The sequence below is a fragment of the Dromiciops gliroides genome, chromosome 1 (assembly GCF_019393635.1).
Source record: "Dromiciops gliroides isolate mDroGli1 chromosome 1, mDroGli1.pri, whole genome shotgun sequence".
NCBI lineage: Eukaryota > Metazoa > Chordata > Mammalia > Microbiotheria > Microbiotheriidae > Dromiciops > Dromiciops gliroides.
Window position 1 is genome coordinate 618,394,220 of NC_057861.1, and position 25,418 is coordinate 618,419,637.

General features: G+C 35.7%; 1 protein-coding gene across 2 annotated transcripts in view; it reads left to right on the forward strand.

The window, feature by feature from the left end:
- SLC44A1 (solute carrier family 44 member 1) overlaps positions 1-24,867 on the forward strand; it is a 215,909-nt gene extending 191,042 nt beyond the window's left edge. Inside the window, exons 13-16 of one of the 2 annotated variants that reach the window (XM_043985574.1) lie at positions 3,305-3,442; positions 5,545-5,781; positions 11,220-11,300; positions 15,977-24,867. In XM_043985574.1, coding sequence (XP_043841509.1) covers positions 3,305-3,442; positions 5,545-5,781; positions 11,220-11,300; positions 15,977-16,000 — 480 coding nt within the window. In that variant the 3' untranslated portion in view covers positions 16,001-24,867. Of the gene's footprint in view, positions 1-3,304; positions 3,443-5,544; positions 5,782-11,219; positions 11,994-15,976 lie in introns of those variants that run through there. The other variant, XM_043985566.1, reaches the window with a different exon arrangement.
- Positions 24,868-25,418: the final 551 nt, after the last annotated feature.

The following is a 25,418-nucleotide window of genomic DNA, read 5'->3' on the forward strand; positions in this document are numbered from 1 at the left end:
TGGCATATAAATTTTAAAGAGAGGGTTATCAAGATTAGGAGGGTAGAAGAGAAGTTCCATTATATAATAATTAATTCTATAAACTAAACATTATCAAATACCAATAGTATAGAAAATAATATATGATGATCTTCATCCTTCTTGACCTCTCTGCTTGACACTGCTGGCCACCCTGGTGATTTTTCCAAACTTTTTCAATCATCCTCAAATCTCCCACACCTCAGAAAAAGAATTAAGGCCATTTGTGAAAGCTCCCCTCAAAAATGTCTTTCTTCACTGTGAGCCCATCACTTCCCTCTCAGGAAATGGGTGGCATGCTTCATCATATGTCTTGAAGGGATATGATTGGTCACAGGATTGTTCAGAATTTCAAAGTCTCTCACTGTTGTCTGATTTACAGTGTTATTTTTCTTGCATATATTGTTCTTCACTTCACTCTGTATCAGTTCATATACCCAGGATTCTCAGAAATTGTTTCATCATTTCTTATAAAACAATATCACAGTATATTTGTATGTCACAATTTGTTTAGCCATTCCCCAGTTGATAGATATACCTTAGATTCTAGTTATTTTCTTTTTTTTCCTCAGTTACCCCTTAGGATCATGAAATTTGTTTTCTTTGTAGCTGTTCATACTTGTTTTTCTATTAAGTTTGACAAATTTCTATACCAGACTGCTTGTATGTGCATATGTATGTGTGTGTTCAACCTTCCCTTTAGGTTTTAATTCAGATGATATTGATGTACTCTTCTCACCTACCTCGGTCATAAGAAATAGCAATTTTTACCCTCTTCTTCCTTCTGTATACATGAGTATATTCCTTTTACCCTCCCTTCTTTTTCTACTCTTAAAATGCTCAGAATAGAACCAGTCTATCCCCAGACCCTGTGTCTTTTTATTTAACTCTTTCAGTAACCCATAAAGATATTACAATCCTGAAGGAACACTTGTTTCTTACAGTGTTAGAATGTTAGCACCACATTATAGTACAGCCCCTTTGAATTGCTCAAATAATTTATCTTTCTCTTAATTCCTGTGTTTGTATTTAAAAGTTCTTATTCAGCCACCTAGGCAACTAGGGCCAAGAGTCAGGAAAACTTAAGTGTGTCAGGGTCACACGTATTAGCTTTTGTGACTCTGAGACAAGTCACTTTTCCTTTGCCTCTGTTACCTCAACTATAAAATGGAGATAATAATAGCACCTAATTCCCAGGGTTGTCATGAGAATTAAATGACATAATATCTCTAAAGTGCTTAGCAAAATAACTTACACATAATAAGTACATAATAAATGCTTGTTTCCTTCCTACTTACCTCTGGTCTTTTCATTGGAAATGCTTGATCTGTGATAGACTTAGTTCTTCTTAGCAATTCAATGATCCAAGACAATTCTAAAAAACTCATGATGGAAAATGTTCTCCACATCATGAAAAAAAACCTGTGGATTCTGAATGCAGATTGAACCATACCGTTTCTACTTTTTGTTTTTTTTTTCTTTTTTGAGGTTTTTCCCTTTTGATCTGATACTTCTTTCACAACATGACTAATGCAGAAATATGTTTGTGATTGTACATATATAACCTATATCAGATTGCTTTCTGTCTTGGGGAGGCAGGGAGGGAAAAAATTTGGAACTAATTTGGAGACTATCTTTACATGTAACTGGAAAATAATAAAATACTTTTATGATTTAAAAAAATAAATGCTTGAAAGTCCACTCTTCCATTAAAAATGCAGTTTTTTCCTTGTAAGATTATTCTCAGCTTTTCAGGGTAAGTTATTATTGATAGTAAGCCCAACTGCCAACCCATGGATTCTATTTTCATTTGTCTTCAGGTTCTTTTTCTTTTAAAGTAATAAACTTTTTTATTTATAGTTTTGGCTTCCAGTATTTATCCCTCCTTTTCTCCCTCCCCCTTTCTCCCCCCCAATACAGTAAACAATCAGATTTATCTTATACGTGTACAATTATGTAAAGCATTACCATATTAATCATTTTATATGAAAACTTGAATAAAAGAAAAAAATAAAAGAAAGTGAAAAATAGCATGCTTCAGTCTGTGTTCCATCAATATCAGTTATTTCTTTGGAGGTGGATAGTATGTTTCATCATTAGTCCTTTGGGATTATCTTGGATGATTGTATTGTTGAGAATAGTTAAGTCATTCACAGTTCTTCATAAAACAATATTGCTGTCTCTGTGCACAATGTTTTCTTGGTTCTGCTCTCTTCACTATACATTATTTCATACAAGTCTTTCCAGGCCTTTCTGAAATCATCCTGCTTGTTATTTCTTATAGCACAATAATATTCCATCACCATCATATACCACAGCTTGTTTAGCCATTTTCCAGTTGATGGGCATTCCTTTGATTTCCAATTCTTAGCCACCACAAAAAGAGCTGCTATATAAATAGGTCTTTTTCTCTTTTTAGAGATGTCTTTCGGATATAAACCTAGCAGTGCCACTGCTGAATCAAAGGGTATGCACAGTTCTATAGCCCTTTTGGCATAGTTCCAAGTTGTTCTCCACATCTTCTGGTTCTAATGGCTATGAGAGCTTTTTGAAAAAAAAATTATTTATTGTAATTGAATGATTTGTTGGTAACCAGGCTTTTTGTTTTATTAAGGTTTTAAGGGAATCCAGTGATTCTTAGATTCTTTTTCTCATCCTATTTTCCAAGTCAGTTGTTTCTGATAGTTCCTCACATGTTATATTTTTGGTCTTTTGACTGTTAATAGTATTTCTTGTATCATTGTATCATTTGTTTGCTTCATTCTACTTTTCATGGAATCCTCTACTTGGGTAAGACTTTTCACTTTTTCTCATTATGCTGCTTATTCTCTGAGTTTTTGTAAGAGCTCTAACTTCATTATCTCTTGCTCCAAATCTGCCTCCATTTATTTTAGTAAGCTTTCCAATCACTATGCCAGTCCTTGTGGCTATACCATCCTTTTTTCTTATGTTTTCCTTAATGTTGCAGAATAATATCCTCTGAAATATTATCTTGGGATTCTCCTAAAAGAATTATTTTTTGAAATATAAATTTTCCCCACAAAGATAATTCACATATTAAAATTTTTCAATGCTTATGGGTTAAGCATCAGCTAATGAAAAAATACACATAACAAGACTTCATAATATGTCCAATAAATGAGACATTGCTGTTTATCTTTTAAAATCGCCTGTTTCCTTTTGTTTGTTTTTATTTCAACTTCTTGTATCGTGAATAAATTTTCCTAAACATGAAGAGAAAAATTTGTTGATGAAAATATGGTTTATGGTTTTTGCTTTTCTTCAGAATGCATACACAGCCACAGCTATCAACAGTACCAACTTCTGCACCTCAGCAAAGGATGCCTTTGTAATTCTAGTGGAAAATGCTTTGAGAGTGGCTACTATCAACACAGTGGGAGATTTTATGTTATTCCTAGGCAAGGTAGGACCAGTGTATGTTCTAAAGAGCTTACATCTTTTAAACATGTGTGCTTGTCTGAATTGTATTTTAAAGAAAATTTTCTAGGAATGACTTTTGCATGTTTTCTCTCATATTTCAAAGTTACCTGGATACCCACAGAGTAGGCTTTGTATAATGTTACTGTTGGAAGACAGGACTGAAACCTTCCATAGTTTTGTTTTATACCTTTGTTTCATTTTATATTTGGGGAGGACATGATTCAACCTTTAGTTGAATCCTCATCACTAGAAGATTTATCATGAGATGATTTTTAAAAATTGGTCATAACAGTTCATGAAATGACATTAAATAGCATTTTAATGTTTTTAAGGCTCTTTACTTTTGCTCCTCACATCAGCCTTGCCAAGTAGATACTACAGGCATTATTATCCCCATATTTTCAAGTGAGGAAATTGAAGCTTGCAGAAGTTAAGTTAATTACACCTAGTTAAATGTTGAGACAGGACTTAAAGTCCAGTCTTTCTGGCTCCATGTCCAGTTCTCTATCCACTGTTTCATTCTACATCCCGGAATCCATCTAATTAGGGATGAGAATACAAACATAAGTGATATCACATATCTTTTGAAATGCTCAAGTATATTAGAATCCAAATTATTCCACTACATTTTAAAAACATACTTTGGACAAACCCAGCCATTGGTATAGAGAAATATGTGTAGTGTATATGATCAGAAGTAGAATTATATGCAAGAAATTATTACCTATAGAATTAAAATAAAAATTATACATACAATGTAGTTTTTGAAAAGCTGTAGCTATTACTGCTTTCTACTGACCTGATGAGGTCCTGGCATATGTTTGTATATTAAGGAATTCTTTATCCTAAAGAACTAATTTTGATGGGGCTAAGTGTGACCTGTATGTCAGGGATTTGTATTCACGCTTATAGTTTGCCAGTTGCCCTTTTATTGTCAGTTTATATTAAATCATGAGATAATGGGTTGAGCTTATAGTCCATTTTTAAGCCTCAGCAAATAAATCAATAGACTGTGAGGTGAGTGCATAATTAGATAATGGTGTCATGAGAAAGAGTGAACTAAAATGGTACTCTGGAGTTCCCAGGAACTGTTTGATATATGTCATGAAATATCTTCCCTGAAAAGTTGTTCCTCAAATCATTGGAAATAAACATAATGGCGACAGGCTTAAAAAGAACAATGTTAGGGGCAGCTAGATGGCACAGGGAATAAAGCACCCGCCTTGGATTAAGGAGGACCTGAGTTCAAATTTGACCTTGGACACTTGACACTTACTAGCTGTGTGACCCTGGGCAAGTCACTTAAACCTCATCCCACCCATTCCACCACCCCCCCCAAAAAAAAGAAAGAAAGAAAAATTAGTAGATTGTGGCCAGTTTTTAGAGGCCAAGATTTGAGAATTTAAATATCGATCAAAGAAATCTGGGGTTTTTCCTATAGGCAACAGGTACTATGGTATGTTTTTGAACTGGCAGTTAATGAGTTAATAAAAAGTCATAATTACAGAATAATTTTAGACTAATGTAGTTTTTTTAAGTTTTGGGGCAATCTTATTCAAGGGCTAAACAAAAATTACTTAATAAGTCTGCCAAGACCACTTAAATATATGACTCATATGGAGATTAAATATTATGTCTCACCCACCTCTTTTTGTCTAAATCTAATTTTGTCTAAAATCTAAGATTTTACTATGAATTTTCTTAGCAAACTTTTTTTCATATATAACAGGCACATTGAAAGCCTGGTGCAGACTAAATTATTACATTCACATTTGGCTTGATTGGTGACGTTTTATTATTATTAGTTATTTTCAAGGTTAATAAAATTCATTTAAATTAAGATTTCTTTTTTCCAGGTCTCAAATCAATATTATATATTATGAAAGCCGTGTTTGTTTCCTTGTGTTTGTGTCTTCTCATTAGGAGGATTGCGGTGTCTATAAGAGAAGAAGTAAAATATGATAGATCTTACTTCCTGGTTTAAGGTGAAATGGCATTCTGATGAGCAGTGGCCACAAACGATTGCTGGAGTCGAAGCCGCTTGCCATGCAATATTAAATACAGCCTTTGTTCTCTTGACTTTAGATCCTGATAGTCTGCTGCACAGCATTAGCGGGGATTATGCTGCTAAACTACCAGCAGGATTACACAGTATGGGTACTGCCATTGGTCATTGTTTGCCTCTTTGCTTTCCTGGTTGCTCACTGCTTCCTGTCCATTTATGAAATGGTTGTGGATGTATTGTTCTTATGCTTTGCCATCGATACCAAGTACAACGATGGAAGTCCTGGCAGAGAATTCTACATGGATAAAGTGCTGATGGTAAATATGTTCATTGCTTTATTCTACTTTGAAGATAAAAATATTTTGCTAATTTTCTAATTCCATATCCCTTCCTTACCATTCCTGTATTGATATAAATATAGACCATGCTCTTTGCCTAAGCCTGGCTTGTATGAAATCCAAGTGCTGCCTAGATTGTATGTATGCCTGTATTTTTTTTTCCCTTTCAAAGAGATCTCGTTTTAGGGATACTATCAATATTCAGGAGTGGCAGCCCAGAAACGTGGTTGTTTTAACTAACTAGTATTTGGATTTCACCTAACATTGTATGGTTAAGGTTGATTTTACACAAATTGGGGAAGGGAAACTGGGGCTAGTGAAACGGCCACTTGGTCAGACCAAGTGAATAACTTGAACTACTTGCACTACTGCCCCTCATAATCTTATCCTGAGATCATTCCTTACTTAGTACAGTTTGTCCAGCTGGAATGGAGGTGTTCAAACTGGACATTCAAACTTCTTTTGTGGCCAGAAAGAGGATAAAGGCTATCATTGTTCTTCACCCTCTTTTCCTGAAATGAGTTTTAGACCCCCAAAAAAGGCAACTTTTTCAGATTCTATTCTCCATCATTGTTTCTCCTTATGTATTGCTGCTATTCTTTTTTTTTTTAACTTTTTTTTTTTTGGTGGGGCAATGGGGGTCAAGTGACTTGCCCAGGGTCACACAGCTAGCAAGTGTCAAATGTCTGAGGTAATATTTGAACTGAGATACTCCTGAATCCAGGGCCAGTGCTTTATCCATTGCGCCACCTAGCCGCCCCCTATTGCTGCTATTCTTAAAAGAAGGTAATGGTACTAATTGTTCCAGAACTTAAGAACTTAAGTAGATTTGTTTCATGACTTGCTACGATGAGTAGATTATTTTCTTCCATAAACTAGAACCTGAAAAGTAACATGTAATAAATGATATTTAAACTTGACAGCCTCGGTAGATTTTCTTAATACCTGAAATAATAGACCATTAATAAGGGTTCTTACACAAAGCTTTGCTCTTGAGTTGTAAAATGGCCTTGATATAGTATGTTAAATAGAAGATTGAAAGATAAGTATTAAATAAAAAATCTGGAATCATCGAAGCAAATTTCTTAATAGATACATTAGGTTCTGTTACAAAACATACTGCCTAAATTCTTTGGATAGATTGAAATTTGGTCACATGGGGGGGCAGCTAGGTGGTGCAGTGGATAAAGCACCGGCCCTGGATTCAGGAGTACCTGAGTTCAAATCCAGCCTCAGACACTTGACACTTACTAGCTGTGTGACCCTGGGCAAGTCGCTTAACCCCCATTGCCCCGCCAAAAAAAAAAAAATTTAGTCACTTGAAAAAAGTGAACCATTAACTGAGGCTTGGAAATCTTTTCAATAAACACAAATTATCTTTGTAATGACATTTGTCAGACTGAAACTTGGTAGTTTGGTAGTTTGGTAGTTTGATCTCATTTGTAATTTGGCCCTTTTGAAAAGCAAAAGATCGTTTTTTCCTGTTGACAAAAATCTAATTAAATTACTTTTTCTCCTCCAATAGGAATTCTGCATAATCAATTAGAATACTTAATGCAATAGCATTCCATAGGATATATTCCTTAAGATTTGGATTAGAAATGTTTCTTTATATCACATTTCCTTTATCACTACTTGTAATGTCAAGGACAGAATGAGATAGTTATTTGTTATTACTTATTTAGTTAGCTTAGTAAAGCTGTTATAGAATGCTTACTCTATCCTTCCTTTTCCTATGCCCCATGAGATGGTTTTTGGGGGAAAGTTCAATAAAATATCTTTTAGTATTCCTTGTATAATATTTTATATGAGAAAAAATTAAGAAAAGTAGTTGTCTTTTTTGACATTTTACTTCTGGGTGAGACATTAGTTTCTTGGTGTGGCAGTGCAGTAAGAGAGTATTTGACTTGGGAATCCAATCCTGGCTCTGCCTTTTGTTACCTTTGTGACCCTTCGGCAAATTAGATAACCTCTCTGGGCCTCCATTTCTCATCTGTAAAACAAAGGAGTTGGACTAGATGACATTTGGATTCACTTCAAGTTCTAAATCTATTATCCAGTGATTTTTTATTTTTTTTTAATATTTTATTTTTTCCAATTATATATAAACATTTTAACATTCTTTTTTAAAATTTTGAGTTGCAAATTCTCTCTCTGTGTCCCTCCTATCCACCCTCATTGAGAAGGCAAGCAATGTTATATATGTTATATATGTGCAGTCAGGCAAAACATTTTCATATTAGTTATGTTGTGAAAGAAAACACAAACCAAAAGAAAAAAGTATGCTTTGATTTGAATTTAGATTCCATCAGTTCTTTCTCTAGAGGTGGATGGCATTTTTTGAGAATTGTCTTAGATCATTGTATCACTAGAATTGCCAAGTTATTAACAGTTGATCGTTATACAATTTTGCTGTTACTATATACTACGTTCTCCTGGTTTTGCTCACTTCACTTTGCCTCAGTTCATATAAGTCTTCCCAAGTTTTTCTGAAAGCATCCTGCTCATCATTTCTTATAGCACAATAGTATTCCATCACAATAATATATCACATTTTGTTCAACCATTCTTCAGATAATGAGCATCACCTCAATTTCCAAATCTTTGCCACCACAAAAAGAGTTGCTATAAATATTTTTGTACATAAAGGTCCTTTTCCTTTTTTTTTAATCTCTTTGGGATACAGACCTAGTAGTAGTAGTAGTAGTAGTAGTAGTAGTAGTAGTAGTAGTAGTAGTAGTAGTAGTACACAAAAGGTATGCACAGTTTTATAGATCTTTAGGCATAGTTACAAATTACTCTCCAGAATGGTTGGATCAGTTCACAAACTCCACCAACAGCTTGTATCCCAATCTTCCCATGTCCCCTCCAACATTTGTTATTTTCCTTTTCTGTCATAATAATCAATCTGATAGGTGTGAAGTAGTACCTCAGAGTTGTTTTAATTTGCATTTCTCTAATCCATAGTGACATAAAGCATTTATCATTTGACTATAGATAGCATTAATTTCATCTGAAAACTGACTGTTCATATCCTTTGACCATTCCTCAATTGGGAAATTATTTGTATTCTTATAAATTTGACTCTGTTCTCTTTGAGAAATGAGGCTTTTATCAAAGAAACTTGCTGTAAAAAAAAAAAAAATTCCTCCCAGATTTCACCTTTCCTTCTAATCTTGGCTACATTAGTTTTGCTTGTGAAAAAACTTTTTAATTTCATGTAATCAAAATTACCCATTTTACATCTTGAAAATGCTCTTTATCTCTAGTTCGGTCATAAATTCTTCCCTTATCTATAGATCCAACAGGTAAACATGCTCACCCAATTTGCTTATAGCAACACCCTTTATCTCTAATTCATATACCCATTTCGACCTTATGTGCAATATCGTTGAGATGTTGGTCTATACCCAGTTTCTGCCAAGTATTTGCGGTTTCCCCAGCAGTTTTTGTCAAATAGTGAGTTCTTGTCCCAAAAGCTTGGATCTTTGAGTTTATCAAACACCAGATTACTATGGTCATTTACTAGCGTGTAGTGCGTACCTAATCTATTCCATTAAAACACCACTCTATTTCTTAGCCAGATTGTTTTGTTGATTACCACTTTGTAATACAGTTTGAAATCTGGTATGACTAAGCCGTCTTCCTTCACACTTTTTTTTCATTGATTCCCTTTACATTCTTGACCTTTTGTTTTTCCAGATGAAGTTTCTTTTTATTTTTTCTAGCTCTATAAAATAATTTCTTGGTAGTTTCATTGCTATGGCACTAAATAAGTAAATTAATTTAGGTATAATTGTCATTTTCATTATATTGACTCAGCCTATCCATGGGTAATTAATATTTTCCCAGTTGTTTAGATATGACTTTTTATTCATGTGAAAAGTGTTTTTATAATTGTGTTCATATAGTTCCTGGATTTGTCTTGGCAGGTAGACTCCCCAAAATTTTACATTGTCTACAGTTATCTTTTTTTTTTTTTTTTTGCGGGGCAATGGGGGTTAAGTGACTTGCCCAGGGTCACACAGCTAGTAAGTGTCATGTCTGAGGCTGGATTTGAACTCAGGTACTCCTGAATCCAGGGCCTGTGCTTTATCCACTGCACCACCTAGCTGCCCCTGCAGTTATCTTAAGTGGAACTTAGCTCTTGCTGCTGGACTTTGTTGGTAATATGGCAGAAATGTTGATGATTTATGTGGGTTTATTTTATATCCTTTAACTCTGCTAAAGTTGTTAATTATTTCAACTAGTTTTTTAGTTGATTCTCCAAGAATAACATCTGTAAGAATATCATATATCATCTGCAAGGAGTAATCATTTTGTTTCCTCATTGCCTATTCTAATTCTTTCTTTTTTTCGGGGGGGGGGGGGGAGGGCCGCGGTTTAGTAAGGCAATTGGGGTTAAGTGATTTGCCCAGGGTCACACAGCTAGTAAGTGCTAAGTGTCTGAGGCCGAATTTGAACTCAGGTACTCCTGACTCCAGGGCCAGTGCTCTATCCACTGTGCCACCTAGCCGCCCTATTCTAATTCTTTCAATTTCTTTTTCTTCTCTTATTGCTATGACTAGCATTTCTAATATTTTGAGGGGGGGGTGCAGGGCCATGAGGGTTAAGTGACTTGCCCAAGGTCACACAGCTAGTAAGTGCCAAGTGTCTAAGGCCAGATTTTAACTCAGGTCCTTCCAAATCCAGGGCCAGTGCTTTCTCCACTGTGCTATAGTACAATATTGACTAGTAGTGGTAATAACGGGCATCCTTGCTTCAACTCAGGTCTTCTTGGGAAGGCTTCTAGTTTATCCCCATTACAGATAATGTTTGCTGATGGGTTTAGAAAGATACTACTTTTCATTTTAAGGAAAGTTACATTTATTCCTATACTTTCTAGTGTTATTTTAATAGGAATGAGTGTTGTATTTTGTCAAAAGCTTTTCCTGCAACTATTAAGATAATCATATGATTTCTGTTAGTTTTATTATTGATGTGGCCATTTATGCTGATAGTTTTCCTAATATTGAACCAGCCCTGCATTCCTGGTATAAAATCCCATCTGGTAATAGTGTATAATCTTTATGATATGTTGCTGTAATCTCCTTGCTAATATTTTCTTTAAAATTTTTGCAATATTCATTAGAGATTTCTTTCTCTGTTTATTACCAGTGATTCTTGAGCCATAACTAAATATTCCATTTAACAGGTTTGAGTCCAGATCATCATCATATCGCATTCTAGTTGAGTACTTTTTGCTACTTTTTTGAGGGGTACTAAATGTTGTTTATTGCCACCTTTTTATGCCCTTCCTTTGCAGCACGGGGAAAGCTAGCATACTGGAGTTAGGAATTTAAATGTCCTTTATACTTAATCTGCTTACTTAGTAAAAGTAAATGAGATTATAAAATATGTTACCTCTTATTTTGCAGGAATTTGTGGAGAACAGTAGAAAATCCATGAAAGAGGCTGGTAAGGGAGGGGCTGCAGATTCCAGAGAGCTAAAACCGATGGTAGGTGGAGATGAGGAGGTGACCACCCTCCACGAATTTCACTTTTGCTTCCTCCCCCTCTCTGTCTTCACTGACTGCACATCTTCAGGAGATGCTTATGTTGTCTGTATTACTCAGGATGTTCTGCTTTTTCTCTTTGTGTGCTTACCCATCACTTGGATAGCTGAGTTTCTGTCACAAATGAGACCATCTTCTGTCAAAGTAAGCTGAAAGGAACTGCAATTTTTAATGCATTAAAAAAGCCCACTATCACAATATTTTAATTCTCATGGTTGGTTGGGTTGCCTCTTTTAGATATATTTAGGTTTTTTAATACAAGCATAAGTACTGGGGCTGAAATTTTGGTTAAGTGCTTTCAAACACAAGGATAAAGTTATATGTATTTTAGCAAATCCTTTCTGACTTCAGTAAATCTTGTGTTCTTATTGATATGGCTACTACCTTCACAAATACAGATCACAGTCATTCCCTGTGCCCTTGTAGATAATATTCATGAGAACCTGTGACCACCCCCACCACCCCCCAAAAAAATCCCTGACCTGAGAGCCATCTGATTTAGACTGGTCCTTTGGAAGCCAGTTTGGAAGGACCTTTCAGACCTGGTCTTCTGCAAGCATAGCTTGTGAAAACCTAGGGTCACCACCTCATGCTGAGGCCGTGGAAGAGGACATTAATGGAGGCAGTTCCTTTCAACCTGCTAAAATGCACATTTCCCCATTTGTTTATATTGTATTATTTATGTTGCAATATTTTCTTCTGCTGACTTTTTTTTTCCTCAGCTGTACTTTCTTTATAATTTATAAATTCCATTTTGCAGTGAGGACTCTGGAAATGTAGTTTAAAAATCCATACACACACTTCCAGACAAAAAGAAAACTTTGTTTTTCTGTTGTTCCTTTTAGTTTAGTAGGGATAAACTACCCCCACTTGAGACAACTTTATATAATCAAACAATTCAATTGTTTTTTTTAAATGCCTTAACATTAAATAATCAATGTAACAAGTTCATGGGTTACCATACTGATTAGAATGTCAACCCTAATAGAATGAAAGGCCTCTGTAATAGCACATTTTGAGCCTCACCCTAGGAGCCTCATGATTCTTAAAATAGCATTATAATTTCAGATTATCCAACTATTTTGAATATGAGGGTACTTTAAATTAAATCTAACATTTAATATTATGATCCCAAAATGGAAAATCCAGGAAAAAAAAGGCCACCTAATTTTTTAAAAGAAAATATGGCTTAACCTTTACAATAATTCAATTCAACAAGCATTTATAAAGGACCTGTTAATAGTCAAAGTACCATTCCAGATCCTCACAAAATAAAATGATAGGTAAAACACAGGCTCTTTCCTAGTGGAGCTCACACTCTGAGAGAGTAAAATAAGTACAGATAATTAATACATGATGAGTAAGGAAGATATAAAGTATTATGTGAAGTAGGGAATTGGGACAAAGGTCAGTATTGAGTAGAAAGGGGCAGGTGGGGATGGAGGAAGGTTTCATGGAGCAGTTGGCTTCTGAGCTGCCTTTTAAAGCATTCCAGTAGGTGCCATCACTTGGTCGTTCAAAATCCAAATTAACTGAAATCTTCAAAACCTTTAGATGTGAGTTCTTTGAGAATGGTGAATTAGGTCATCTGTATACTCACTAAGTTCCCAGGGCCTATTATAGTACTGCTTAAGGTGAAGATATATTGATGACAGTGATGCTTCCCAAGTGTGGCAGAGGGAGAAAAACACAATGATATCTTATCAGACTTCATTTTAAGGATCTACTGGATGCTTATGATCCAATCAGACCTTATTTCCCTATATTATACCCCCCCACAGCTATATATTCTTTGCTGTGAACATTTTGAACTTTAAAAATGTTTTCTTCACATAATTCTCCACCTCAGAATTCCCCAACCCTCTATCACCTCTCACTTTATCCATTTGGTTCCTGTCTATTTTACCATCCTAACATGTCCCATGTCTAACCCCTTATCTGCAGTCACCACTATAATTTAGGTCCCATCAGGTCTTATGTAATAACCTTCTAATTGGTCTCCCTGCTTCTAGTCTGTCCCACTCTTCAATCCATCTTCCCCACAGTTGCCAAAATGCTACTAAGAAACAGACCTAGCCATGTCCTTTCCCTGCTCAAAAACCTTCAGTGTCTCTCATTTTTGCCACCTGGACAAAATACAAATTCATCAGCCTGCCATTAGGGCTCTCTACATCATGGTTCCAAAAGGCCTTCCCAGCCTTCCTTTCTCATTATTCCCTTCATACACTATTTATCTTCCAGCCATCCAGGATAGCTCATCTCCTACCCCTGTCGACTTGCCCAGGCTGCCCTCTCTGACTCAGATACACATCCCCTTCCATTCCAACTCTCACAATTCTTATCTTCTCCAAGATTTTGACAACTCTGGTCAAGTCTCCCCTGGTTGCCTCCCTTCTCATCTCCTTCAAGTTGTTAGTACCCTCTACCTCCTCAAATTATCTTGTATTTATATATAAATCCTATGAGGGCAAAGACTCTTTGACTTTTGTCTTTGTCTCACCAGCACTAGCACAGTACCTTTTGTATATATATATAGAGAGAGAAATACATATGTAGATACATAGAGAGAGAGAGAACAGACAATAAATGTTTGTTGTATTGAATTGAATTGGTACTTATTTTTCTTACTTTGATACAGTAGTTACTGCTATTATTAAAAACTTCTCTTAGACCAAGTTCCCATTGTCATTTCTAAGGCAAATAAGCAACATTCAGATGCTTTTTCATTGGGCAAGATTGGGGGAAGGGAGCTGCCACCCATTTTCCCCTCCCTTTCCTTTGTATTTTCCAAGTGGACTGTGGGTGGAGAGATGTTCTCCCCTGGAAAAAAAAAATCCCCTGAAGACAGCTGGCAGCTTCAGCTAGCTGGTTCTCTTTATTAAGGATCAAAAGTTCTAAAGTTCAAAACCTGAAACTTGAAAGGAAACCCTAAATGTTAACACCATTTTTCTTGCAATTCATTTATTTATTCTTTGCATGCTGCTTCTCTAACACCTTTATTTTAATTTAAAGTATTTTTAACCCTAAGCTTTGAGGAATTAAGAAAGGGAGATCTTAACCTTAAGAGATCTAAATTACAGTTAACTTTGCCATTGTTGTCTATATAATTCTGGAAGTCACTCTTTTTTAGTGTAAATGAGGAATGGAAATCTCACAATTAAAGCTTGCTTAAGGTGGTATTAAATTTAGACTCAGGTGTTATGACTCCATCTAGCCTCTTTCTGATACCAACCACCCCAGTCCAGCTTTTGAGTAAAATTATGAAGGTGTGGAAGTCAGTGTTTATTGCAGTAACATTACTTTTTTTCTGTTAACACAGATGCCTCTTACCTTTATCTCAACTGAAGAACAAAGATGGCTTTTTTAAATATGTGAATACTCTGTGTTATTTTATATAATATATATATTATATATACATCTCTTTACCAGTTTTTTTCTGCCAAGCTCAGAAGGTCATCTTTTACATACCAAAGGTCCAACTGTTTTTTTTTTTTTACTAGCTAGCAGGAATAGGTTATTTTCAGAGTTCTCTGAAGTCTAGAGTTTGTAAAGATGGCCTTTAAGTGGTCCAAAAGGACAAGTACATGTCACTGCATGACTTAGAAATATTTTTAAAATATTAGAAATATTATATATTATTATGTTAAAATATTAGAAATAAATGTCACTTAGAATTGCCTCCTCTTTTATAATATAAATAATTGGGATTAATTCTCCCAAAAGACTTATCTGAGAGAGACTTTCCCCAAAGTGGGGCTTGGTAAAATTTAGTTTGTATTATTCATATTTTTATAGTTTAGTTTATTCTGTAATACCTCTGGAGATAATTCTATATGAAGTTGTCATCATTATTTTGTCACCTTTCTGGAAATACTGCTATTTCATGGGTACTATATGCCATTCTATATACAGAACATACTTTTAGGAATTATTTTAAACCTAGAAAACAGTATTCGAAAGTGAGAAGGCTCTAAAATTTCCTTTAGGAAGGAGTTAACTGAAATAAATGTTAAGTCTACTCCCTGTGTTATTACAAATAATGAACAAAGTCATACTAGTGGTAGGATATTTTGAAAGCTTATGAAATCTCTGCATTCCCATGGAGAAGTTTTTGTTGAAATTAATCACATCTGAGAAATAACAGATGTCACCAAAAGATTTGGGGAGATATATATATATATATATATATATATATATATATATATATATATATTTCAGTTTGGAGAGAGGAGGAGAGAAACACAATGTAGGAAAGAAGGGGTTGAGAGGCAGGACATCCCTGTTAGGTCAGGGCTTCAGCAAACATTTAATAAGCACTTACTTTATGTAGAGCTCCGGATATTAGGGAAGATTTAATTAAAAAAAAAAAAAGAAAAATGTAGCTGAGACAGGATCTCTAACCCCAAGTTCTCAATGTAACATGGGGATAAATTCATCTAGGAGTTGGGAGTGTCTGGGGAAATCGACAGGAACTATCAGGTCAGGCTCAGGAAGAAGACCCTTTTCATCCATTCTGCTCTGTGGCTTTGTATTCTCCTTTTCTGTATTTATGACGTCACTTGTAGCGATCCTTTAATACACTTGTCTAAGACTGTACTTTGTATGACTTTGTTTTCCAGGCTTCGGGAGCAAGTTCAGCTTGAATCTAGCCGACCATTACGGAACCCATTGACATTCCAAAACCATATATATACATATATATGTATGTGTGTATGTGTGTATATATATATATGTATATGTATACATAATCAGCCAAAATCAGAGAAAAGGAACAGGGATTTCATACTTTTTTTAAGATTATTTTTGTCAAACATGTACTCCTTTCATACGGGTGGCTTTTATGGGCAATTTTAGTCATTTCGTTTTTTCAATAGTAATTGTATTAATGGAAATGTTAAGATTCATATCTGATGAAGGTTTTTAATAACTTAGAGGAGGATTTAGCTATAGTTATTTTAAGTGAAAATATTCGACCAAATTCTTTGTCCAAAATACTAAAATTTGTTAATGGGGTCAAATTCTCCAAGGAATTCATTATATCCAGAGTGTGTTTTATTGATCCATAAGCCCAGATAAATGGGACAGACTAATTGGGCATATGTATTTTCCAGAAAGTAATTAAATTAATTTAAATCCTTGCCTTTAAACAGCTTCTCTATACAAGGAAGTCATGAGATTGGATGGCATTTTACATACAAATGGGCCCAGAATGGATTTCCATTCTAATTCATGAATCAATTAGCTATCATTAAAAAGTAAGCAGATCCTCAGGTATTTTTAGGTGGCCCTTAAAACTTATATCAAAGGGAATAGCAAAAGGAATAGATATTTTCTGATGTAAACCTTTTTTTTTTGTATCACTTTTTCCTTTTCTTTTTGATTTCAGTAGCTTCCTCTGTACTTCTGTACCCTGGTTTTGAAGGGCAAATGTTCCACAAACAAACAGCTGAGCAAACTGCCAACTCTGAAAGTTGAGCATTTAAATTTCTGTATCTTGGTTTTGCCGACTTAATCATGCTGGTAGAAAGAAAACAGGGACAGAAATATATCACACAAAAATTACTTAAAGCTTTTGTGACTTTGAGTCAGTTCTAGGAAATATCCATTGACTTCAGGATAAATGGCCATTTATTTCATTGCCTGTGATCAAGTGTGTAAACTACATCAACCCAGCCTGGCAGGTGCTTCTCACTATGAAAATCACGGAGTATCCAGTGATACAGTGACTACAAAAGAACTGGTTCATGTTTTGTTTTTCAAATGTTGAAAGTTTCTTTGGTTTTATTTCACCTCTTGAAGCTTACCAGATATGAATGGCTAATATTCCATTGTTCTGCTTGTTGTAATGGTGAATGCTTTAAAACAAAGTGTATTTGCTAAGAATAATTCATGATCTCTTTATGCGATAACTCCTTTTTGTTACAATTTTTTTAAAAAAGCTATTTTTGTTAATGTAAAGTAAATATTTCAGAGCAGAATTTTTAAACTTATTGCACTAAATACAGGCTCTGTAAGAAAAATAACGCCTCAGCATTTTATCATTCCATAGAAAGAATCTTTTGAAAGAAAGCATGCCTTCCTATCAAGCTTAGACAATGGATTAGAGTGGTTTGTATGAATGTATGTACTGTTAATGTCACCAGGACTTCATAAGCAGCTGTTTGCTAATGTGCTTCCTTTCAAAGGATTGGACCTTTAAATTGCTACAGAAGGTAAATTGTATTTTTTTTAATGAGCTTGTGCTCTTTACTCAAGGTAAGCTAGCCAAATGCCTTGATTTTATTTTTAAAGCTCAAGCAACATTTCTGATTTTTTCAGAATCTTAGTAATAAGAATCTGAATTTTAAAACTACAATTCAGAGCTCATGTATTGAAAGGATCAGGAGAAACTAACTGTGAGAATAACTGGTTGAAGACAGTAATTCTCCAGAAGTTAACTTCCACAATTTAAACAATAGCATTCTTTTCTATATGCAATATGGTATAGTGGAAAGAGCACTAGATTTAAAACCAGAAGACCGGGGTTCAAATCCCAGCTTAACTACAGATGACTTATATGACTATGGACAAGTCATTTAGCCTCTCTGGGCCTCAGTTACCTCAGTTTTAAAATGAGGATGTTGAACTAAATTATCTCCAAGATCCTTTCCTGCTTTAAATCCTATAACCCAATAATTTGAAATGGCAAGAATATAATCATGGAACTAGCCAAATTCTAGTTCAGACTGATGCAAAGGAAAACTCAAATGTTCTTTTTGAATGTAGAATGACATCAATTCCATAGCAGTCCCAGATTTTTGACAATTCTGAAACATTGGCGACCAAATTAAGGATTGGAATTAAAGTATGGAAGATTGAGTACCAAAATTGGAAGTGATTACAAGCTGTAAGCATTTCAGGTGGTATCACCACTCCCCACCTCTCCCCCACCCTCATTGCCTGATGGAAGTCCAGGATTTGAAGGTCTTAGGTTCTACTCACTTGGACATCCTGACATCATGGATTCTTGCTGCTCCCTGTTCCATATGCTTGCAACCTGTGCTGTATGGAAGCCACCAGAAATGCTTTCGTAATATCATTTGCAACTAGAACTGTAATCAGAAAGAAATTTTGTATTTTTGTATAACTTGACTGTGTGCCGTTTTATATGACAGGCCCTGTTTTACAAATAAATTTTGTTTTACTAACACTGTGTTTAGAGATTATGGTCAACGCTTTTCTATGGTTAAATGTCATGTTGAAGTCAGAAATTAATGCCAAGGTAGTCGCCCTTAATAAAGCAGTGTGTACATTTGTGTGCATATATAGAATATATATGTATGTTTATATATATATATTTTTATATATAGGTTCAGATATATATGTATATATCACACAGTCACACACACAGATATATGATTAAATTGCTAGTTTGTTTTTCCACTTCCATACCAATTCCATTTGTTGCCTAATCAGAACAAAGCCTCAGATGACTCTTCCTAGCAATATATAAATGTTTTGAGTTGATGCTTTGTATAAAATAACACTGCTGTCTTTCATTCATTGCAAATCATCCTACAATTAGATATAGACTGCCTTCTTGCTGTCCACCTATTGCCTCCATCTCTTGACCAAGTGAGAAGAATAAGATAGATTGAAAATGAAAATTGTCTTTAAAATATGGTTTCCCAAGCAGCTTTAGCTATCCTGTGTTCAGCACAATGACTTTTATCTGCCTGCAAAATGGAACTTCAAAACTCCCTCCATGATGGATCTTCTTGGAGGGAGATTCTCAGAACATGGCCAGTGTTCTAAATAAATTCTGCCAGTGTTAGAGAATTGACACCATTTCTGCCAAATCGTCACCAGGGCTCTTGTGTGAGATTATAATGTTTCCAAATTCATTGTTTTGCTACTTAAGTAATTTCAGGTAAAAGAAACTGCAGGAAGGAAAGGAATCTGCCTTATAGGGTAGCCCAGGCATTTAGGCTTACTAATCCTTGCCAGAATATGGAGAATTCAAAGCAGATTACCTCTTTAAACAATTTAGTCCACTTTAAAGGAGCTAAGATTAAGGTTTTGATCTTGCTCTCAGTTTCATCAAGTCTGGAGTCTCTTGAGCTTAAAATGGGAGTTACTCTTTAAGGGTTTTCCAATATCTGAGCTGGATGAAACTTGTAGAAGCTCTCTACTACTCCCACCTCAATTCTCTTTACAAGAAAAAATAGACTGGAAATAAATGGTTAATCTTTGGAAAAGCTCTCACTATTATATTTTTTTTCAGCAAAGGGGCATCAAGCAGCTGAGTGTAAGCTCTCCTCTGCCCCTCTGATCTCAGCATCTGCCAAGGGCATCCTTGCCTTCCCAGGGCAGTGATTCAGGATCTCACCTGGACAGTGGGGTTGGTGAGGATTTAAACCCCTTCCTTTGTCCTGAGCTATTTTATCTCCAGAATGACACCACTCCCTCTTCCTCAAAGCAGCTACCATCACTCACCACGTGTATCCAAGGACATGTCACCACCTCTGAGACTTCAGCCTTTGTTCCACAACTAGCCGCTAAGTTCATGATCAAAATAGCCCAAGATGCATCCCTGCTTCGAATATATATTTCTGAGGTCAGTTCCAAACCTGGGGTTGCCAATTATAATTTTTATTCTATATCAGAGATTACCATGGGGAAAGATTGGCTTGTTTTGGCATCTAGAATGAACTTTTAATAAAAGTGGATCAGGAAGTTCTCTTTGACCATTTTGACCAAGGTGATAACCAAAATGCTGAATATATATATATGTATATATATCATATACATATTTATACATATATATACATGTATAAATATATAAAAACCTTCTGCAGTTGTTCCCCCACTCCCTTTACTCTTCATTTTTAGAGCCCTTTCTCTAGGGACAAAACCCAACAGTTTCAGAGAGCAAGGCTCCCTCGATTGAAATAGTCTTTTGTCCAAAAGGGCTCAGGATTTACCCTGGAATAAGCCTCTGCTCTCCAACTGCTAGTTCTCCCCTGCTATCAGTGGTCCTCGTCGTCCTTTCTCAGTCTATTCCCAGTAGGGCATGTCAGGCAGAAAAACCTTAGACTCCGATATCTTGTCACTATGCCTGCTGCAGTTAATTTGTAGATTCTTTTTTTATGTTCACACTGAGAAACTGTTATGATTCACTTGGAGTTTTTCAGATGTGTTCTGTGAATGTTTATTGGCATATTGTGGATCCATAATACTGAATGAGTATGGCAGAGGTTTGTGTGTTTTTTCATAGCATAAAGCGCCTTTTGCATTGAATGCATATGAATGTATTTTTGTGTATTTAGAGAATGCATGTTAATCTTTTCAGAAGTAGTTACTGTTCATATACAGTCACTGCTTTTTGAATCAACCATTTCTTGTTTAATGGGACCGAGCCCACATTTTGAAAAAGCAGTTTGATGGGGTTCATTTTACAAATGGGATCTCTCTGAGTGTGCCAAAAGACACTGTAAAGCTAGCCGACTTGGGGGAAAGGGAACAAAACATGTTGTATACTCTTATTACTTAAAAAAAAATCAAAAATATAGTAGGTTTCTGGGCCAAATTGTAACATTTCTGTGTTTCAGGAAGGGGGAGATTTACATCTCAGATTTTAATCTTTGAAAATACCCCATGTCTTATAGAAAACTTGAATGAAAGTTTTTAAAACAAAAAATTTCCATGCGAAGCTGTTATTTTCTAAGGAAACTATATGTCCCTCTTTCTGCCTATACCATACCTGTGGTTTTTATATTTTAAAAAAACAAAAAACTTTCCAGAGCTTTTCTGGCATGAACAATGGTCACTTTTTGTAAGCTACATGGAAAGGATTTCAATTTGACATTTTCTATGATATTTCATTAGTAAATATAACAAACTATTACTTTAAAAAAAAACAAAAAAGGTACCCGAGTGTTTAGCTAACTTTCCCCTGCAATTTTGATATATAATTTTACCAAATGGTATTTCCCAAAGGGTAAGCTACTCTGACCAGGGGACTCAATTAAACTTTTAAAAGAAAGTGTCCAAGTTCACAGATGACCTAACCAGGACCTGTATGCAGGTGAAAGGATTATAGTTTGCAAATGTTTCAGTTATTTTTCACCTTTACCCGACAAGACCTGAATTCGGTGTTTTGGCTTCTAGCAGACTTTTTGGCAGTTTTTCTTCAACAATACACATATAGGGCCACCACTTACTAACCTTACCAGTTAGCCTGTTTTTAAATTTACCCTTAACCCAAGTGGTGATGCAAATTGGAGACCATGGCTCTTGTTGTCTAGAGTCATTCTTCTCTGATCGCTATTTCTAGCTAACTTCCTGCCAGCCTAGGAAATACAGGCATCATGGATTTAACCAGTAAATATCTTTTGAACCACTGACAAAGGTTAGTTCTGATTGTTAGGGATATTCAGGTTTTCTTTGGTCAGTTCAGATGGTTGGTTGGAAAATAAAAATTGTGTAATAGTGGCTACTGGGTTTAGAAAGAAAAAAATCCAAGGAAAAGTAGTTGTAATCCATTTTACTAAAGTCCTTATTGCTACTTAACCTACCAGCATGCCTTCTCTGTCTTTATTCTAATTTGTGAATGAGAGGCCACTTAGAAATCTTGTCCCACTGCCCTCAGTATATTGTCTTTTCCCCCTTAAATTAAACTGGCATCTGATCAATTTAGGATGAGGACCTAACTAGCAAACAAATTTAGTGAAGAAAAAAAATTTAAGTGATTATATGTGTTGGGGGAAGAAACTAAAGACAATGAGTTTTCCTACTTAAGTTTTCCTGCTTTACTAAGAATTTCTACTATTTCTACACCTACCTCAGTGGAACCTCTCTAAGCCAATGTGCTATTGGGAGTGCCTGGGGATTTTTCCACATTAGCAACTTCTTACTACATAACAGTTCTAGACCTTCAGCACAGAGGGTCATTTTGTCTGATAAAAGTGGGCAAAACTCCCAAGAACTTTATAGTTCTTTAAAGAGGATCCTAGGATCATAATTTGAACTTGGACATCAGCTGTAATAATCCAATACAGCATCTGAAGGAGGAGCCAAGTAGTTAAAAATCTAGGATTTTCTCATCTATCAATAATCCCTGGGTAGGTGCTAGTATTAAAAAAAAAGAAGAAGAAAAAAAAAAGGTCAGGCTATCCCCGGAAATACTACCAATGAGACCTTTTCAAATTAGTCTGTGCAGAGGCAGGTAATGTACACTTTAAAACTTCTTATGTAAAATATTAAGGAAGGGCCAGAGTCCAGGAGTAGGTTCCTGAACCTAAAAATGGCTGTTGTTAGTGAAATTTATGGCATAAGAGGCATGTTCTGCTCCATATTATAAGACAGTGTAACTTACCCACTTTTAGGAAGGGTTTTTTAGGGGTGGGGATGAATTTATGTTGATCCACCCACATTCATGTCCCCAGCTGGTCCCACTCATTCCTTTAATTCAACAGATGTATGTATGCTATAATTCAAGGTATTAGCAAGAAGGCGGGGGTAAGAATACTGCATTTTGATAGCTTATGAAAATCTAGATAATGGGAACCAAATCTCTGGTTGTCTTCTTATGCAGATACTGCAGTCATGTAAGCCACTGTCCCTATTATGAGACAAGTGGGACAGGCACTAACTCATTCCAGGTGCTATTCTAACTGACAACTTTATCATTTACTTAGAGATACAGTGTCACTTTTTCATATTTGTGAGTCTTAGTGAACCAAGGGAAGGCCCTTTGATTTTCTTCAGGATTCTATTAGACATATTCCATAGCAGTGTGATGATTTTATATACATATATGAGACAACTTCTGGGGTTACTATTTGGGGACAAAAAACATTAATTAAATCTAACTCATTTTCATGATTATAGTGACCTTCACACCAAACAACTTCTCTTCAATAAATACAAGAGAAACTGCTGTACATCTGCCTTTCCCTCCCCCACTCCATACCTTTGTGCTTAGAACGCTCTTTAATCCCTATTTCCTTATATCAAACCATTTGTTTAATGCTCTGCTCCCAAAATAAGTTATGACTGGGAGGTAACTGCTAATCTGTTTCTCTTTTCTTTGTGTGACAGTGTTAAAATCACAAAATTCAGGCTCTTTTCTTGTGGTTCTCCCCCTGCTATATAAGCATCATAAGAAAAAGTTTTCAAACACTCATAACTCGCATTTTCTTGGCTTATCAGATACAGGCACAACACTGCATACCATTGGAGTGGCTTTACTGTGGCTAAACTGATTGATGGGCAACAGTCTTTGAGCAAAAAACCTTTTTCCTTTAAATTAAAAAAAAAAATAAAGATTGTGAAAGGGAAGATCCCTGCCAAAGAAACAAGGTTGCTCTGGAAAACCACCAAACGGTTGTATTCACTTCAATAATAACCAAAAAGGAAAGTGAAACGGAGTTATTGGAGTCTTTCAGAGCATCTTGAATTTTGGAAAGTGCTTCCCAAAGAAACAGTGGGTCGTTTAACCACTGTAAGGCATGATGTTTTTAGAGAGTAAAACCCCATGGTAGTGCTGTCCTGCCAAAGCACCCTATAATGTTTGCTAGGATTTCTCATTCCTGTGAAGCAACCAGAGAAATGTGTTTGCTGCCCTGTGGTTCTGCTCAATTTAAAAGAGGCAGCAGAACATAGGAGAAAGAACACTGGACTTAGAAGTCAGTGTTCACATCTTTCCTCTGATGCTTGTTTTGCTGGGTGACTGTGGGCAAGTCACTTCACTGCTGAGCCTCGGTTTCCTCATCTGTAAAATGGGGATAAAATCTTCAGTACCTACCTCACAGGGTTGTTGTGAGGACCGAGTGAGATAATGTATGTAAAGCGCTTTGCAAACTTTAAGCGCTATATAAATAGCAGTTATTATTAATACCTTGGAAAAAAAGTAGATGTGTCTTACGGACTCGAGCGAGTCTGGACCATTTCATATCCTAAAATTAATTTTGTGCATCAGGTCCTGTCTCTCTCTCTTATGGACTCGGATAAGATGGTTTGAGCCCATGTCAAATACTATAGTTTGGTATCTTTCTTAATTTAGTAGTTTGGGGATTGTTACTGACTACGGCTTAACTACATGGTGTTGGCCCAGTGGGGAAGTCAAGCATATGATCGGAAACGCCCCCAAAGAAGGTATTATTATCGACCCACTGCAGACTTTTCAGATGGAGCACCCATGCTTCCAAAGGACTTTCAAAATGTGTTTATTAAGCAATTAACTTTGTGGAGTTATAGAATCTTGCTGGTAAACTTGCTGCCAAGAGCTCTAACTTGGATGGAATTCCATCTGGCTTGAGAGAGAAACACGATAACGTGATGGAGAATTTGAAATGTTTTGTTGTGCAAAACTATAAATGGGGGAAGGGGGAAATAATACCAGTGCTGATCTAATGATAGGTTGTCTATATATACTGACTCAGTTTCCAGAATTCTAATGCAAACTGTATTTTAGTCTAACAAATGTATAGAATTTTTTATGTAACAAATAAAATTTTATAGGAAAGTGTGTTCTTGTCTACTCAGTTTTTCTTCCTGTTCACTTGGTTAATGTTCAATCCATAGCTGGCTCTATCATCTATTTTTTTAGGTCAAGGTAACACATTTAGCTAGTACTCCAAAGTTCCCTGACTCTTCCCTCCGAGCATTTTCTTAGCTTTTGCCAGGAACCTTGAGGAACCAGATACAGCATGGTAAGAAGATTTCTAAAGGACAGAGGTCTCTACTGCACAGGCATCCTATATAGCTGGGGTCAGCATAGACATGTTAACATTACAGCTGAAGACATATGCCAAGCATTATGGAACAGTGGCCTTTTGACAACCTGTGAACAGTTGAGTATACGCATTGTTCAAGAATGCTCTTTGTATGTAGTGGTCGATGACATTTAATACATCAACCTAGCAGCTGTTGTGCATGACAGATGGGTAATTAGGACAGGTGGTGAATAGTTTATTCCATTGGGAGTGCTAGCAGGAAGTTTCTAGTCTGATGTCTTATCCATTATCTGTGCTACCCAGAAACCTTTATATTTATATTTCCTGTTGTCACCCACCTCTT